The sequence below is a fragment of the Talpa europaea genome (genome assembly GCF_964194135.1).
Source record: "Talpa europaea genome assembly, chromosome: 7".
In the NCBI taxonomy this organism is placed as follows: domain Eukaryota; kingdom Metazoa; phylum Chordata; class Mammalia; order Eulipotyphla; family Talpidae; genus Talpa; species Talpa europaea.
In genome coordinates, this window is record NC_140074.1 from 44,159,498 (window position 1) to 44,175,428 (window position 15,931).

Sequence of the window (15,931 nt, forward strand, 5' to 3'; positions counted from 1 at the left end):
AAAATAAATTGGGAGAATTTGTCACAAGAAGATCTACAATAAAAGAAATGGTAAGGCAAGAGGAAATAGTTACAGATGGAAGCAGAGAAATGCAGGAAAGGAAGAGGAACATTGGAGAATGTAAACATGTGTGTAAGAATAAATCAATGTTTACTGCACAAAATAATGATATAATATCTAACAGAGTTTTAAAATTATGCTTAGAGAAATAAGGGAGACAGAGAAGACACTTGTTTAGTCTAAAATGATTTCACTCTTATGTGGCATATAAAGAAAACAAACACATGAACAAATAAAACAAAAATAAATTTTTGGACTATGAGACCAATTAGTGGTGACCAGAAGAGAAGGGGGGTAGTAGGTGGGGAAGTGGGGAAAAGGGCACAATTAAGAAGTGAGGAATAGAATTGGCCTTTAGCTATGAGCTTAATGTAATATATTGATTCTCAATGCTACACACCTGAAAGTTATATAATGCTATGATGCAAAGTTATATAATGTTATATTGCAATAAAAAATTAGTAAAAATAAAATCAAAGAAACAGGAATAAATATTTTAAAAATAAAAGTCTAATTAAAATGCATTTTAATGGCAAAAAATTACAAAAGGGATTAACTAGAGATAAATTGCTCTAAGGTTCTTGGTAAGTCTATTGTAACTGTAAGAATAATTTTTTTCAAAGATTTCATAACTAACAAGCTAATGGAGGGGAGAAACGTAGCAGCAAAAATACTTAGTTTAATAGTAAAAAAGAATTTAAGAGAAAAAGTGGGGAAGATATATCAATCCTAAATTTGTATGCACTAACAAGACAGCTTCTAAATATATAAAGGAAAATTAACAAAGTTGGATGAAGACAGGGATAAATGCACAGCAAAAGTGGGAAATCTTAAATCTCAGTAACATCTCAAGAATGAGGTCTGTAAAGAGGCAGACTATATAAACAATATGTTATCACACTTGACTTACTGGCATGTATTAATGTTATAAACAATGACAGACTCTACTCTTTTTTAGGAAAATGAAACATATACCTAACTGACCATCTGTGAAAGCATAAGTTAATTCTTAAATTTCAAAGGATAGCAATCAGAGGTTTGCATCTGTGGCCACCATGAAAATAGTATGAAAAAACAACAATAAAACAAAGAGTAGAAAATTCCCAAATGTTTGAAAATTAAATAATGTACTTCTAAATAGCTTATGGTAGAAGAAGAAATCACAATGCGGAGTATTTTTTAACTACTTCTACATTTAAACTTGTAGGATACAGCTAAGGCTTGCTCTGAAGAAATTCTATAAATTTAAAAGCTATTTTTAAAAACTCAGAAAATTCAACTAGAAAATGTGAAAGATATAATAAAGATGAAAACAAACTTGAAGACATAGGAAACAACCATAAATGAAGAAATTAATTAATTACTAATAAATCAATCATAAAATTACTTGAAAAGATTAAATAGTTTCTAAAACTGCTCAAGTTAAAAAAGAGAAATAATAGTGAGAGAATTATTTACCAATATTGGGAACAAAACAGCAACATACTACTGATTCTACTGACATTAAAAGATAAAGAACAAATTCAATAGATTTCAAAATTTACAGGAAGTGGACATTTCTGGAAAACAGTTAAATTGCCAAAACCAGCAGGGAAAGAAATTTCAAATCCAGATGGTTCTACATATATTAAAAAGTAAATCCAAATCTTAATATACATGATCCTAAATACTTAATATACTAATTTTATATGATTTTTCCAAATAGAGACAACACTTTCTGACTTATTTTCTGAATCCAGCATAATCTTGATACCAATACCTTACAAGGATATTGCAAGAAAGAAGAATTAGAGGCAAATTGCTCTCAGAAACATAGATGCATAAAGATTTTTAAAAACTAATACTAAATCAAACTAGTAATATGTAGTTACCAAGCAGGGATTTTCTGGGAGTTAAAAGACAAATTTATATTCAAAAATCAATCAGTAAAATTTACCATATTAATAGAAGAAGAAAGTCATGACCATCTTAACAGATGTGAAGTAGTAACACTATTTGATAAAATTCAACATTTAATCATTATGTAAAAACTCAGCCACAGAAATAAAAACTACTTTCTTAACTTGATGAAGGGCATTTATAAAAACCAAATAAAGAAAGCAAACATCATATTTACCTGTAAAGCACTGAAAATCTTCCACCCCAAATCAAGTATGAGACAAGAATCCCTGTGACTATGTTTATTTAAAACTGCACTGTGAATCCCGGGCAGAGCAATAAGGCAAACAAAAGAAGTAATAGGTGTAAGTTGTGAACATTAATATTCAGAACCCTATTTAAATGAGATTGAGAATTCAGAGCATTCCATGCATGCACAAATCAGCAAACCAAGGACCCCGATGCCTTACAACTCTGGTGGGAAGTGATGCTATTTCCCCTCCAATGGAACTTAGGAGTTCCTCTAGAATTTATTTAGGGAAATGTCAGCCTTTTAGCTGGGGAAGTGTATGAGGATCTCAACATCAACACACTCTCCAATCTGCCCTCTCCTCTGTTTGTCTTCAAGTAAACCTGTTTCGTTGTTGGAAAAACTGATTGCTTTTGTTTGAGGTCAAGAAAGTGAAAGAAAGAAAAGGGAAAAAAAACCTCTTTCTGGGCCTCCTCGGTAGCGCAGTGGTTGAGCGCTGGGTTGTGAAGCTGCCCGCAGCCTCTGCAGCGCCAGTTCGATCCCCGGCAGCCAGGCGAGGGTCCCACATGGCACGCAGACATCTTCTGCCTCCCGCTGCTCCCCTCAGCAGTGTATTTCGTCAGTCTCCCTGTTCTGTTCTCTGCTCTGGCTCTGGCGAATTCTCTCACCCTCCCACGCTTCTGACTGTACCCAGTGCTTGTATAAATAAATAAATAAATCTTTTTAAAAAAAAAAAAAAAAAACCTCTTTCTTCCTAGATGTTTGTATATGTAAAAAAAACATAGAATCCACAAATGAGCTTCAAATAGTAAGCTGACCAAGTTCACTTGATATAATAATACAAGCTTTCCTGTATCTCTATAAACAGTGACAATTAGAAAATCATTTTTTAAAATTGTAATACCATCAAAATATAAAATACTTAGGAATAAATTGCACAAAAATGTGCCTGACTTACAGTCAAACCAAGAATCCAATTGATTTAATTTGGGGACCTTAAAAATGCAGGAAATAAAAAATAATATTCAGAAATTATTTTAACAAGTACTACACTAAACAGTCTTGCAGAATAATTCAATGGAAAGAACCCTCTGACACTGGCTTATGATTAAGTGTAACAACAGAAAGCAGATAATGGGCTACTTAAGTAGGGAAACATAACTTTAAAAGATGGTTACCATATTCTGAGTTGTTTTTGTTGCACAAGAAGGACTATATTCAAGGACTCATCAATAGTAAATCTTATACTTCATATTAGAGAACCATTTAGCTACATATTTAGTTGAATACCACTATCAGGATATACAGTAGCCAAATGCACCACTTAGGAAAATTATACCTGTTTTTGGAGATGAGTTAACACAACTTCTAGCAAATTCTGCAGTACCAAAAAAATTAATCCACACACATTTACCCAAACATGTCCAGGCTATTCTCCAAATGGGGGAGAAAGGGGGACGCTGAACAACAGCAACAAAGAAAGCAATTAGGATAGAATAACAACAAATTTTTCATTCCAATAGAAAAATAATCATCAACAATGCTCTTTGTTCCAAAAAATGGAGAAGTGAAGGTCCTCTTGCCAAAAGCAATCACAGTACATTAATATTAAACATGATCTAATGAAGTCAGAAGTTGTTTGGGGAAAACATGCACCACTGGAAAGACATAGTTCGCATGATAAATTCTTAGCAGAAAAGAAGGGATTTAAACCTCTTTCCTTGTTTCACCTGAGATTTATTTTTTCCTACTGAACAAAAAAATTAAGGTATAACTAATAGAGGGAAGGAGGGGAAAGGAAAAGGAGGGAGAAAAAAGTTAAATATACAACTTAGCTCAGATTTTGAAAAGGGATTTAAAAATAAGTGTATGATTCAAGTTTACTTCTAAAAGTTTTAAATGTTCTTAAGAATAAGGCTTGTCTTTGTATGATATAAGAAATCATTTACACCTTTGCGGTTAAGGACTTGTTCTGGTTTTACATCTAGCAGAAAAAAAATTATATATATTTCCCCTACCCCTGGCACAGGCCTTCCCACTTCATAAGCAAAACAGTGATGTAACTCCCTTTGGACTTTTTGACCATTTCTGGAGGTGGATGATTCACTCTTTAGGGCAAAAGAAAAAAAAAAAATCTGGCTCTGTTGCTTTCCTATTTGACCGCCTTAAAAGGATCTTTTTGAAGCTATTAATCCAGGCTACTAAAATAGCACCAACTGTTCTTTATTAAAGTTCAAGTGGAACTACCAATAGAGAGGAGAGAATTTATTTCTTAAAAACCTAGGGCATTTCCCTGATTACAAGTGATGTTGAACATTTTTTCATATGCCTGTTGGCCATTTGCATTTCCTCTTCAGAGAAGTTTCTTTTTAGCTCTTCTGCCCATTTTTGGACTGGATTATTTTCTTTGTTTTTGTTGAATCTCATCAGCTCTTTGTAGATTTTTGTGATCAGTCCTTTATCATTAGTGTTGTGTGCAAAAAGGTTCTCCCAGTCAGTGGGATTTCTCTTTGTTTTTGTTATTGTCTCTATTGCTGTGCAGAAGCTCTTAAATTTGATGTAGTCCCAGCTGTTTATCTTTGCCTTCACTATTACTGCTTTGGGTGATGTGTCTATAAAGATGTCTTTGATGTGCATATCATGGAGTGTAGTAGCATCGTAGACCAGTGAGAATGGCACATATTAAAAAAACTAGCAACAACAAATGTTGGCGAGGGTGTGGAGAAAAAGGCACTCTCCTGCACTGCTGGTGGGAGTGCAAACTGGTCCAACCACTATGGAGAGCTGTGTGGAGATTTCTCCACCTACTAAACATAGAGCTTCCATATGATCCAGCAATTCCACTCCTAGGTATTTACCCAAAGGACACAGAAACATCAATTCCAAAGAGCACCTGCACCCCTGTTTATAGCAGCACTATTTACAATAGCTAAGCTTTGGAAACAACCCAAATGCCCAAAAATAGGTGACTGGATCAAGAAGATGTGGTACATATACACCATGGAATATTACTCAGCATTCAAAAAGGATAAACACATGCAATTTGCAGCAACATGGATGGCGCCGGAAGGGATCATGCTCAGCGAAATAAGCCAGAAAGAAAAAGAAAAATACCGGATGGTCTCACTCATAGCAGGAATCTAGAAAACTTAAATAAGGGACCAGGAAAAAGAATAACTATAAGAAAGAAAATATCAAAATCAACAAACAACTACGAACCAGAGACACTCTATGGGGGATGGGGGGCGGGGAAAGGAGGGATTGGGGTCAAAATAAGGGGGATGTAATTGTATGGGGAATATAAAAATTAAATTTAAATTAAATTTTAAAAAAGATTATGGAACAACAACAACAACAACAAAAAAAAACCTAGGGCACAGTTTCAGCATCCTAAGCTAAGAACAATTGGATTCACTATGTCCTGCTTTTCGGATAAAGTGTGGTCTTGACTGAAACATGCCTGGTAATCAATGCCCGCAGTCTCATCATTGCCAGTTTGTAATGGGAAACGGAAACACACACATGCACAAATGCATGTATGCACACACAGTCTCCCAATGCAACCACTCAGAGATTTAATGGACCTTAAATAACCTTCTAATCCACATCTCTGGGGAAATAAAGGAATTCAGTTTGAAGACACTGTAAGTCTATAATTGTTTGCTTTTGGTACAAACCCAGGTACAAACAAACACCAACATTAGGCCACTGTGATTATATAATGTGACATTTAGACAGTCTCAGTTGGCAGCTTGTTTGAAAATGATAAGATATTAGAAGCAGGAGTAGGAGAGCAAGGAGTATGAAGAAGAGGAGAAAAAAGGAAAGGGGAAAAAGAAAAAAAAAATCACAACAGCCAAAACAGAGAAGAGAACAGAAGGAAGAAGTGAAAATACACATTTCTAAACAGGAGGGTCATATATGCTTTTGTATGAATGAGCACATTCTCTTATTCAAGAAGTGATTTCTTGGGCTGCCCTGGTGGCCCAAGGGGTTAAGTTGCAACCTATGAAGCTGTCCACAGCCATTGCAGCATGAGTTCAATCCCTAGCCAGGAAGCTACCAACATAGTGCAGCAGACCTCTCCTGACTCACCCGCTGCTCCCCTCAGCAGTGTATTTCAGCCAGTCTGCCTGTTCTGTTCCCCACTCTGTCTCTGGTGAATCCTCTCACTCCCCATACCTCTGGCCTGTACCCCAGTTCTTGTATGCATAAATAAATCATTTTAAAAAAACTTTTCTTACACAAATAACAGAAAAGTAATCTATGTAAGTAAATCCATGCCTTTCCAAATGAAATTGATGCTAAATGATCTGTATTCTGAAATTTCTAAGTGGGAGGCATATCTTATTAAAAGACAATAGCAAAAATAGCTATTGCAAGAAATATTAACTTAAGAAAAGCAAATTATGTTGATTTTGCTAAGTGCCCTACACAACCTGAATACACACTGGTCATGGCTGAGTCACCTGTTGACATTTATTCATCACTGTCCTGCCAGGACCTAGCAGGCACAGTGACAGGGGAGATAATTAGAGAAACACAGCAGGTTATTTCTATACTAGAAACACGAAACCTAATTGGTATGATTTCTTGCCAACAGCTATAATAATCAGGTTCTACCTCAATACTTGAATACAATATTATCCTATAAAGTAAACAATCTGATATATAGCCACCGTGGTAAGTTTGACTACAAAAGATTCCAAGATGATATTAATATTTATTTCCTGTATTTCAAGAAAAATATCAATATGAATAGAAATTTGGAACAGAAAATAATATTACTAGACCTAAGATAAGGTGATTAGAACAATCTCTAAGCAGTGATTGCGATCTAGTGGGAGTATCTGGTATGCCCAGTTCCTATATAAATCCATGTTGCAATCACTGGAAGATGTCCACAATATTTGGTGTCTTTTCAAAAAGATTGATGCAAGATAGAAAACTTTAGATTTCTTAAATACAGAAGTAGTATATGTTTGTTTTAGTAATAACATGAATATGATGACAAATTATAGTTCCATTTTATCATTGGCTCAAGGGATTTCATGAAGTTTCCAGCATAATGCTACTTTTACTTCTCCAAGTTTTTTATCCTATGTATTTATTTGCAAGCTTGGAAGTTCTCTGGTGTGAAATTCAAAATTTGCCTAGTGCACAGAGAGCAAAAAGAGACCAGAGAAAGAGGCTGAATACACCAGATTGGCATCAGGAAGTGGAGATTTTGATAAGCAAGGGAACTTATAGACAGCCTTATCTTGGGCAATAGGCAAGGCAAGTAGATCTCTGATTCTACACAGCTCGCCCAATCTTTAAAGTTTATGAGAGGTTGTCTCTGTACAGTCCAGGTGGTCTCCATAACACATTACTCTCAAAGCCAAATCCTTGACACAGCTGCCAGTGTGTAGCTGGGATCTGGAATGCACATTCCAAGGAAGTATGGAGCTTCAGTTGCCGGTCAACCAGTAGTAACATCCCCTCAATAACCAACTCCAATGATATTTCAATCATTCCTTTCCCAACATGTTCTTACTATTCTTGACCCTGACTCTCTTTTCTGGTTTATTGTATTATGTGCATTTTTGTAAGTCACTTCAAATAGTCTGCATAAAGAAGGGCATATATAATAAACAAATGATAGAAAATAGATTAAACCTATACAAATAGACACTACATTTAGTGTAAATGTAGAGCTCTAGTAACAATGAGATTGTATGCCATAGGAGTCCATTTATGTAACAGGCAACACCAACATGTAATGTTATGGGGTATATATAAGGTGTGTGTGTATGATAAAACTACAAAGAAAAACAAGGCAGTGTGAACCATAAAAATCAGAATACTGGTTCCTTCTGGTTAGGGAGAATGAGTAGTGATGGAAGGGGCCCAAAGTAGGCATCTTGTTCTTTATACCTGTGTAATTGTTAAAAGGATATTCCTTTTGTGATAGTTCACAGAGCTGTTTGTGTATGTTTTTATATTCATGTTTCATAATTGACTGGAATTTTTTTTTAGATAATCTAAATCCAAGTAACCCAAAGAGTCTAATGAAAATCAGACCCCAGGCATGTTTACCTTGGGGAAAGAAACTCAAACTACACCGAAGAGCCACAGACCTCCAGGACTGAAACTTTAACCAGTCACTACTCAGCTAACATTTCATCTAATTTGCATACTACTGCGCCAATTGTTACTTAACTGAATTTTAGCTGAATTTGCAAGGCAGACCAGTTAAGAATAATTCCACCTTTTTTTTGTACATATAAACCCTGTTCATCCCTAGCAACTCAGAACTATTCAAGGGCTTCTTGGGTCTTGCTCCCTGGACTGTGGGTTTAAAGTTTCAAATAGGTGCCTTTTGTTTGTTTCAGCTCAGCCAGATTTCAGATTCATAGTTAACATAGTCTTTTCTGTACATAAATTATAATCCATGAAAGGGTTAGGATTTTATGTACATATACATATATACATATAAATATATATAATGGCAACCACAAGAAGAAAATAAAAATAAAGGCTTGCAAAATACCAAAATAAGGATTTCTAAAGCTTAAAAAAAGGAGGGATGTAGAGAGTAAGATGGGGCTTATTACTAAAAGGAACTCTGACCAAATTCTGAACATTAAGAATGTTGGAGGGATGGGCTGGAATGAGGTGGAAATTACAATGTCATGGCACTAACTAAATCAATACAGTCATGAAAACAGAAAGCACATAAATTATCTTGCAAAATTCAGTAACAAAATCAGTATTTATTGAGAGTCTTCTACATAGCAGGCACTGTTCTATGCACCAGAAACACAGCAGTGAACCAATGAATGAAGCAAATGAGGTCTGTTTTCTCATGAAACTTAACATTCTGTAGTGAAGAATGTAAGCAAGAGGGAGGAAGAGAGTAGTGATAAGGAAAGGTAACTTGATAGATAGGAACAAGTATTCCAGAAAAATAGAACAGCCTGTGTAAATACTCAAGTGGGAAAAAGTATGGCATATTTGAAAGACAAATTCTGAAACACACAAGAGGAAAATAGCTTGAGATGATGCGGGTATAGTCAGGGAAAAGAGAGTGCTGTAGATTGTAAGGGTAGAGTGCCTGGATTGGGTATTGTGGATTTTAAGCAGGAGACTGACATGAGTGGTCTACACTTCTAAAAGGTAATTATGACTACTTCCTAGACACATTTTTTTAAGGAGGAGATAGGACAATGATCAATTGTTATAGAGACAGAATGGCAGCTTGGAATGCATTAATAATAGTGACCATGGGAAAAGTAGATGGATTCAGGTTATATTCTAGAAGCAGAGTCAGCAGGATTTGCTGATAGATCAATGTCAGAGGAAGTGATTTCTAGACTGTGACTTCAGTAATGGGTGGTTGGCAGTGAGACACACTAGATAAAAGAAATTGCAAGCCAGTAGGATAATAGTTGCCCCAAGCCCTGTTTGAAGAAAGAATTGAGTCTAGAGCTGAGCTAGACTGAGTTGCTCAACTACTGTTTTCAACAAATAGAATAAATCATGGACTGGTGGGCCCTATCCCAACAATTATCCAAGCAATTTGGCCCACCAACTGACCATGAGGCACCATGCTACACAAAAAGTGTTATACCCTGATTCATGATTATCTCACAGTTTCTTGGAGGGGGAAAGCTAAAAGTCCTGCATGAACAGTTGGAATGTAACCTGTCCACTCATGCCCAGCCCAGAACAAATTATGACCCTGGTCTCCTCTACCCTGCCTCTTGTATCTATCTTTTAAACATCTCCCAGTTCCCCTCAAACAGCCTAGCTAATTCTCCTTTACAACACTAGTTTCCTCATGCCTGGTCCTCTAACAAAGCCTTCCCTGGTTCAACAGAAGTGAATCTTTTCTGTGAATCCTTTCTGTAGAGGGCAAAGGACCCACTCTTGTGGGTGGGGTCAATAACAGCAGTGCCTTTTACTGAAGTGGGGAAAACTTTTGCTGGTTTGGAGGTACAGGGAATTATATGGTTCGAGGAAATTTAATGGCCAAGTTAAGGTGAATAGAAGAATTTGAATAGAATTTGAATAGAAGAAAGATAACAAGCAGAACTAACGAGGAATAGGCCCAATCTTGTGCACACTAAGGAACACATTAATAATTTTAATATTTTTTCAGCCTATAAGCCTAAGAGACTTAATTAGGGTCAGGAACTGAGGGGTTCAGTATCTTGGCCCATTTCAAATATACTAATAGCACACCAGCATGGCTCAGCATACGTTATTGGGTATGATCACCGCGCATAATGAAAAGCACAAGTTGATTAATCACTTTGTAGTAAATTTAGATTTTTTTGGATACAAAATTTCTAATATATTACCCGTAGAGTTATAATTGTTAAGTTTTTAAAGACTCTTCCAATGCCCAGTCATAAATACCTAGTCTCACACATCTGGAAACAGATATTTTTTAAAAATTCTTTATTATAAAGGTATACATAGATATTTGTGTTTCTTCAAAACCCAGAAGAATGTATTAATGCAAGTTCTAGAAATGTGTTTCAAATTAGTGATCATTTTGAACACCCCGAAGTAAAAAATAATGTCTATAACTGCTTAGTAAAAAAAAAAAAAAAACCTTTAAAAAGAGAACTATTCCTATTATGAAAATAAAGAATGCTAGTTATCCATAGGCACAAATAACACCAAAACTAACTCCCATTAGGTTTGGTGTTCATACATGACTAGAAATCTACATCTGAGTTTAGAAATTGGAATACAGCAAAATCAGACTTGATTCCTTTTTTATGATTACTAATTTTATACTTAATAAAGATTGAAGAGCTTTTTAAAAGGTGGCCCATTACACAACAGTACTGCTCACCTCTTACCTCTGATATTTGAGTGACTTCTTAAGAGTCAAACTCTTTAGATCACCAACCTTTACTTGCTTCTTCACCAAATGGCTCACACATGTGCACACCTTGCCCAAATACAACATTATTTCAGATGTTTGTAGCCAGAAAAAATATTCAAAACAGGTGTCCTGGTAGCGTTACTTCTAAAACATTTATAGAAATTATGTCACTCTCAGACCTTTTACCATCCAAACTGTGGTAGACAGAGGAAGTGAAGGGAAGAGTCCTCATGAAAATGCATACGTTGTGCAAAATGAAAAATGAGGTAAGAATTATATAAAATAAAATATTAAAAAAAAAGAGTTGAGTCAATATACTCTAGGCCTTCTCCTTCTTTTAATTCTTTCAGTCTATTAATCACTGGCTTTTCATTTACCTGTTTTAAATGCTTTTCAGGAAAACTTATGTCTACCATGTTCAAAAGTGTTTGTTGGAAGAAAATATGCTTAATCAAAACTCTAAACTTTCTATGAGAAAATATTAAATTATTGTGACACTAAAGTTAACTGACAGTATCCAACTGGGGCCAAAATGGGAACCACTTTTTGCAAGCAGTGCACTCCACTGATGGAGATGAAAGAGAGATTATGAGAATAACTGATGACCACGTGCTCAGGAAACCAGTGCTGAAAGCAAGTTGAGTAATGATGAAATATTTAATAAGATGAGGGCAAAGGATGTGACAATTAGACTATAAAAGCCCTGGCACAACAATGTCACCACAATGAAAGGTTTGCATTTTGTCATCCAAACAATATTACATAAACCAAGCAAATATCAATATCAGAAATGAGTTCATTGTGGGAATGTAGAAGTCTGGCCACATTCCTACTGCTGTGGGGCAAGCATCACCTCTGGAAGCTGTGAAACAGCCACAGCAGCTACTGCAGCTCCCCAACATAAGTGCGGCAATTCCATTTAATATTCTTGTCTAGTGAAACAGCAAAGATCCTTCATGCCTATTTTTAAATGCACATTTTTAATATTCACTATAATGCTACTCTTTAACAAACTCTTTACTCCCTGCCTCTCTGATGAAGCTTCCCGTGGTCTTTAAAAGGATTGTTAACCCAAGAATGGATCACACTCTTTCTGCATGAGCAAGTTGAGAGACACTCCATTAAGTCTTCCAGTATTTAATAGAAAGAATCATCTCTCACCTCTGAGGAGATGAGCCAGCTGCTCAGTGATGAGTTCAGGAGCCTCCTGGAGAATCTCTTTTACCACGAGGGAGGAGGAAGACTCTCGGAACTCAAGAGCACCATCACTCTGCTCAACTGGATTAATGACCTTGACAACTGCTGATTCTAAAGTTTTGTCCTCACTGTAAAGCAAATGGAGGAAAAGAAGAGAAAGAGGTAAGGGGTGTTTTCTTATTCTTTGGAATTATTTAATCTATGCTCCCACACAAATGGCTTCCTCTCAAAAAATATGAGTAATCGCACATGACTCACAAGAATACAACCTTATTTTGTGTGTTTTTCATATTTTTTTCCAACTAACTACCTCTATAAGAGTTTTAGAACAACTTCATATTTTAGCACTTCTATGATTTTGCTATTGGAAAATATTAACAGTGGTAGTACTAATAATAATAATGGTAATAATAATGGCTACATTTATTGAATATCTAGTCTAGACAGACACTACTATAAATATCTTTTTTGTGTTATCATGTTTTATACTATAAAATGACTCTAAGAATGATTTCTATTAAAATTCCTATTTTACAAATGGGGAAATGGAGGCCCAGAGTAATAAGAAAATAAGATAAATAAATGAAATTTTCAATTGTATTTAAAATCTGACAGTATGATTCTAAAACTTGCACATCCAGTCACTCTGCTGGAGAAAATATAGTACTGTGCTTTACTTCTACCATCATTATTGTATATAAGATAGAGTTGATTTTATCAAAGGTAGGATGACATAAATAAAACTAGCTTTACTCTTATTGACTGACAAAAACAAAAATGAATGACAGCAAAGGAAATAAAGATCTCTATTTTGAAGAGTATTTTGTTTCATAAATAATCTTAAAACCAGAATTTACAACTTCAGTCTCAAAAGCAGATTAAATTTTCAATTTTAACTGATAGCAAAATTCTTCCTAAGATTTTGATTAACACAGACATTTCATAGTTCACTCCTTTGTCTTTATCCATTATCAACTTACATTACTCATTTTGAATAAGTTAAAATATAAATTTAGTTAAGCATGTAATCTTCCTGAGAACTGATAATTTAAACTCAGTCGGATAACCTACCAATAACTCCAGTCAGTTATCAGTACTTGATTAATAAATACTATTCAAAAGAATTTTGTGAAACAAGAGAGGGCCAAGATGTTCCTTGATTCGCTCCCAAGAGGATCATCTAATAGCTAACCAGAGTGACACTACACCCAGAGGAGCTCATGGCTTAGGGTAAAACTGGAACACCCCTTGGACATCTAAGATCAGCACATACTGTGACAAACAAGAGGAGACAAAAAGGAAAGGCACACTTCAATTAATAAGACTTGGGTAGACAGAAGTGCCTCGAGGCTGTGGTTCAAGACAGGGGTGACAAATGCAGGGCTGCCAGCTTAGCAGCAACCCTAGGGAAGGGAGGGAGAGTTGAATGGTGCGAGATACACATCCTCAACTGAGGACAAACAGGTGTGGAGGAGCTGGGGTGCTCCCCACAGGCCAAGTATGGTCCCTGGCAAAAAGCACAAAAGTGGACACGACTACACACAAACTCCCTCACTCCTTACAGCTGTTAATAACCTAATGAAGTGTACTAAGAGTGCAGAGACTATAAGGCCTCAGATCTTTAACTCCACAGCAAAAGGATATCAGCAGTGCTACAAACACATCTGATGGCCTAAAGGTACATGAGAAAATACTATCTATCAATTATTAAGGGGGAAGTGCCAATCAAAACTACAATGACAAACCACCTCACTCCTGTGAGATGGCCTCTATCTAAAAGACTGGAAATAGGGGCCTCCCCGGTGGCACAGCAGGTTGAGCGCAGCTCTGTGAAGCTGCTCACAGCCTCTGCAGCATGGGTTCAATTCTCTGCTGACATGGTGAGGCAGACCTCTCCTGTCTCGCCCGCTGCTCCCCTCAGCAGTATTTTCTGTCGTCTGCCTGTTCTGTTCCCCACTCTGTCTCTGGTGAATTCTCTCACTCTCTGGCATTTCTGGCCTGTACCCCAGTTCTTGTATAAACAAATCTTTAAAAAAATAAAAAATAAATAAAAGACTGGAAATAACAAATGTTGGCAAGTATGTGGAAAAAAAGGAACTTTTAGCCATGCTTGATGGGAATGCAATTTGATGCAGCCTTCATAAAAAATGTTTTGGAGATTCCTCAAAGAAATAAAACTGGAAATACTATATGATCTAGCAGTAACATTGATAGGTATTTACCCCAATAATATGGAAACTCTACTATGAAAAGATATATAACAGCATTACTCACAATAGCCAAGTCATGGAACCAATCTAAACATCTATCACAAACCAATGGATAAGCAAATAGTGGAATATATGCTCAATGGAATAATACTCAGCTATTAAAAAATACGAAATAGTATCTCTTGGGACAAAACAGATTTTGAAGTGCTTATGCTAAGTGAAATAAGACAGAAAGTAAGATAGTTAATGAATGGTTTACTCATTTGTGGACTATAAACAACCAAAATAAACAAGCTGGTAATGCGGAATAAAATTAATTCTTAAACTCTGTGAAAAACATACTGGCTATCAAAGGGGAAGGTGGAGGATCAGAGAATAGGGAAGGGAAGGTAACAGGGCATTGGCTCTAGAGCTTTGGTTGATGATGAATGAAGCATATACACATATGGGAGGGTGAAGATGTGCTACCAAAATTATATAGATATGTAAATTAGTGGCAAATCTATAAAATCTGAGAAATAAAAAATTAGTTATACAAGTTTTTGTTTTATGTACACTAAGATCAATGTCCGTGTTTGTGTCATCATGATTAGCAAATTGGCAAAGTGTCCAAAAACTCTATTATCTTAAAATTCTATTATTCTATTATCTTACTGAGATATTGAACTGGTATTGCTCCATCAAGTAGCACTAGACAACTTATCAAAAATGCACTTTGTGTTGGGTTATAAAGTCTTAAGGCTGATATTTTTTCTTATATCTCTTTATACACCTCTAGGGTCCAGCATTTAACAAGTCTTAAGTACATTGAAGGAGACAAGAGACCCAAGTTCTAATCCAAACACTTGTGCTAACTGCCTGTGATACCTTGGGCAAGTTATTTGCAATGATGAATGTCATGTTTCTCAACCATAAAATTTAGAGTTCAAACTACTTTCAAAAATCCATCCTACTCTTATCCTATTAAATGCTATGAATGAATGAGCTAGTGATCAAATGACTTTCATAGCCCATCTGTTTAATTTTCCATTTAATTTCTGAGATTTCTTTTCCCTAAGAATCTTTCAGTTTTCTTCGTGTCTCATTTCAATTTTCAGTACACATTTTCAGCATCAATACCTAACACTATAGCATTGCTGTAGGAGTGTTGGGAATGGTTTAAAATTAAAATTTTGCTGTAAGTAAAACCATCTAATATTTTCTTTTTCCTTCTGACTTATTTCACTTATAGGAGGAACATAGGGAAAGCATATAAGGGATCAGGAGAAAAAAAAGACAAAGGTAGAGGGCAAACTATAAATCAGAGATATTCATCGGGGAGGGAGAGGAATCAAAATGGGAAGGAAGAGCACTAGAGAATATGGTGATGGTTCACAGGTGTCTTGGTGGTGTTAATCTTATGGGGGGGCAACACCTGAGAGGAAAAATTAAATATTGTACAGAAATGAACAATGT

General features: G+C 35.7%; 1 protein-coding gene across 2 annotated transcripts in view; it reads right to left on the minus strand.

The window, feature by feature from the left end:
- PRUNE2 (prune homolog 2 with BCH domain) overlaps window positions 1-15,931 on the minus strand; it is a gene marked incomplete at both ends in the record, with an annotated part of 207,512 nt that overhangs the window by 145,749 nt on the left and 45,832 nt on the right. For both annotated transcript variants that reach the window (XM_084239044.1, XM_084239043.1), the window contains one exon: window positions 12,231-12,394. In XM_084239044.1, coding sequence (XP_084095170.1) covers window positions 12,231-12,394 — 164 coding nt within the window. The remainder of the gene's footprint in view (window positions 1-12,230; window positions 12,395-15,931) is intronic.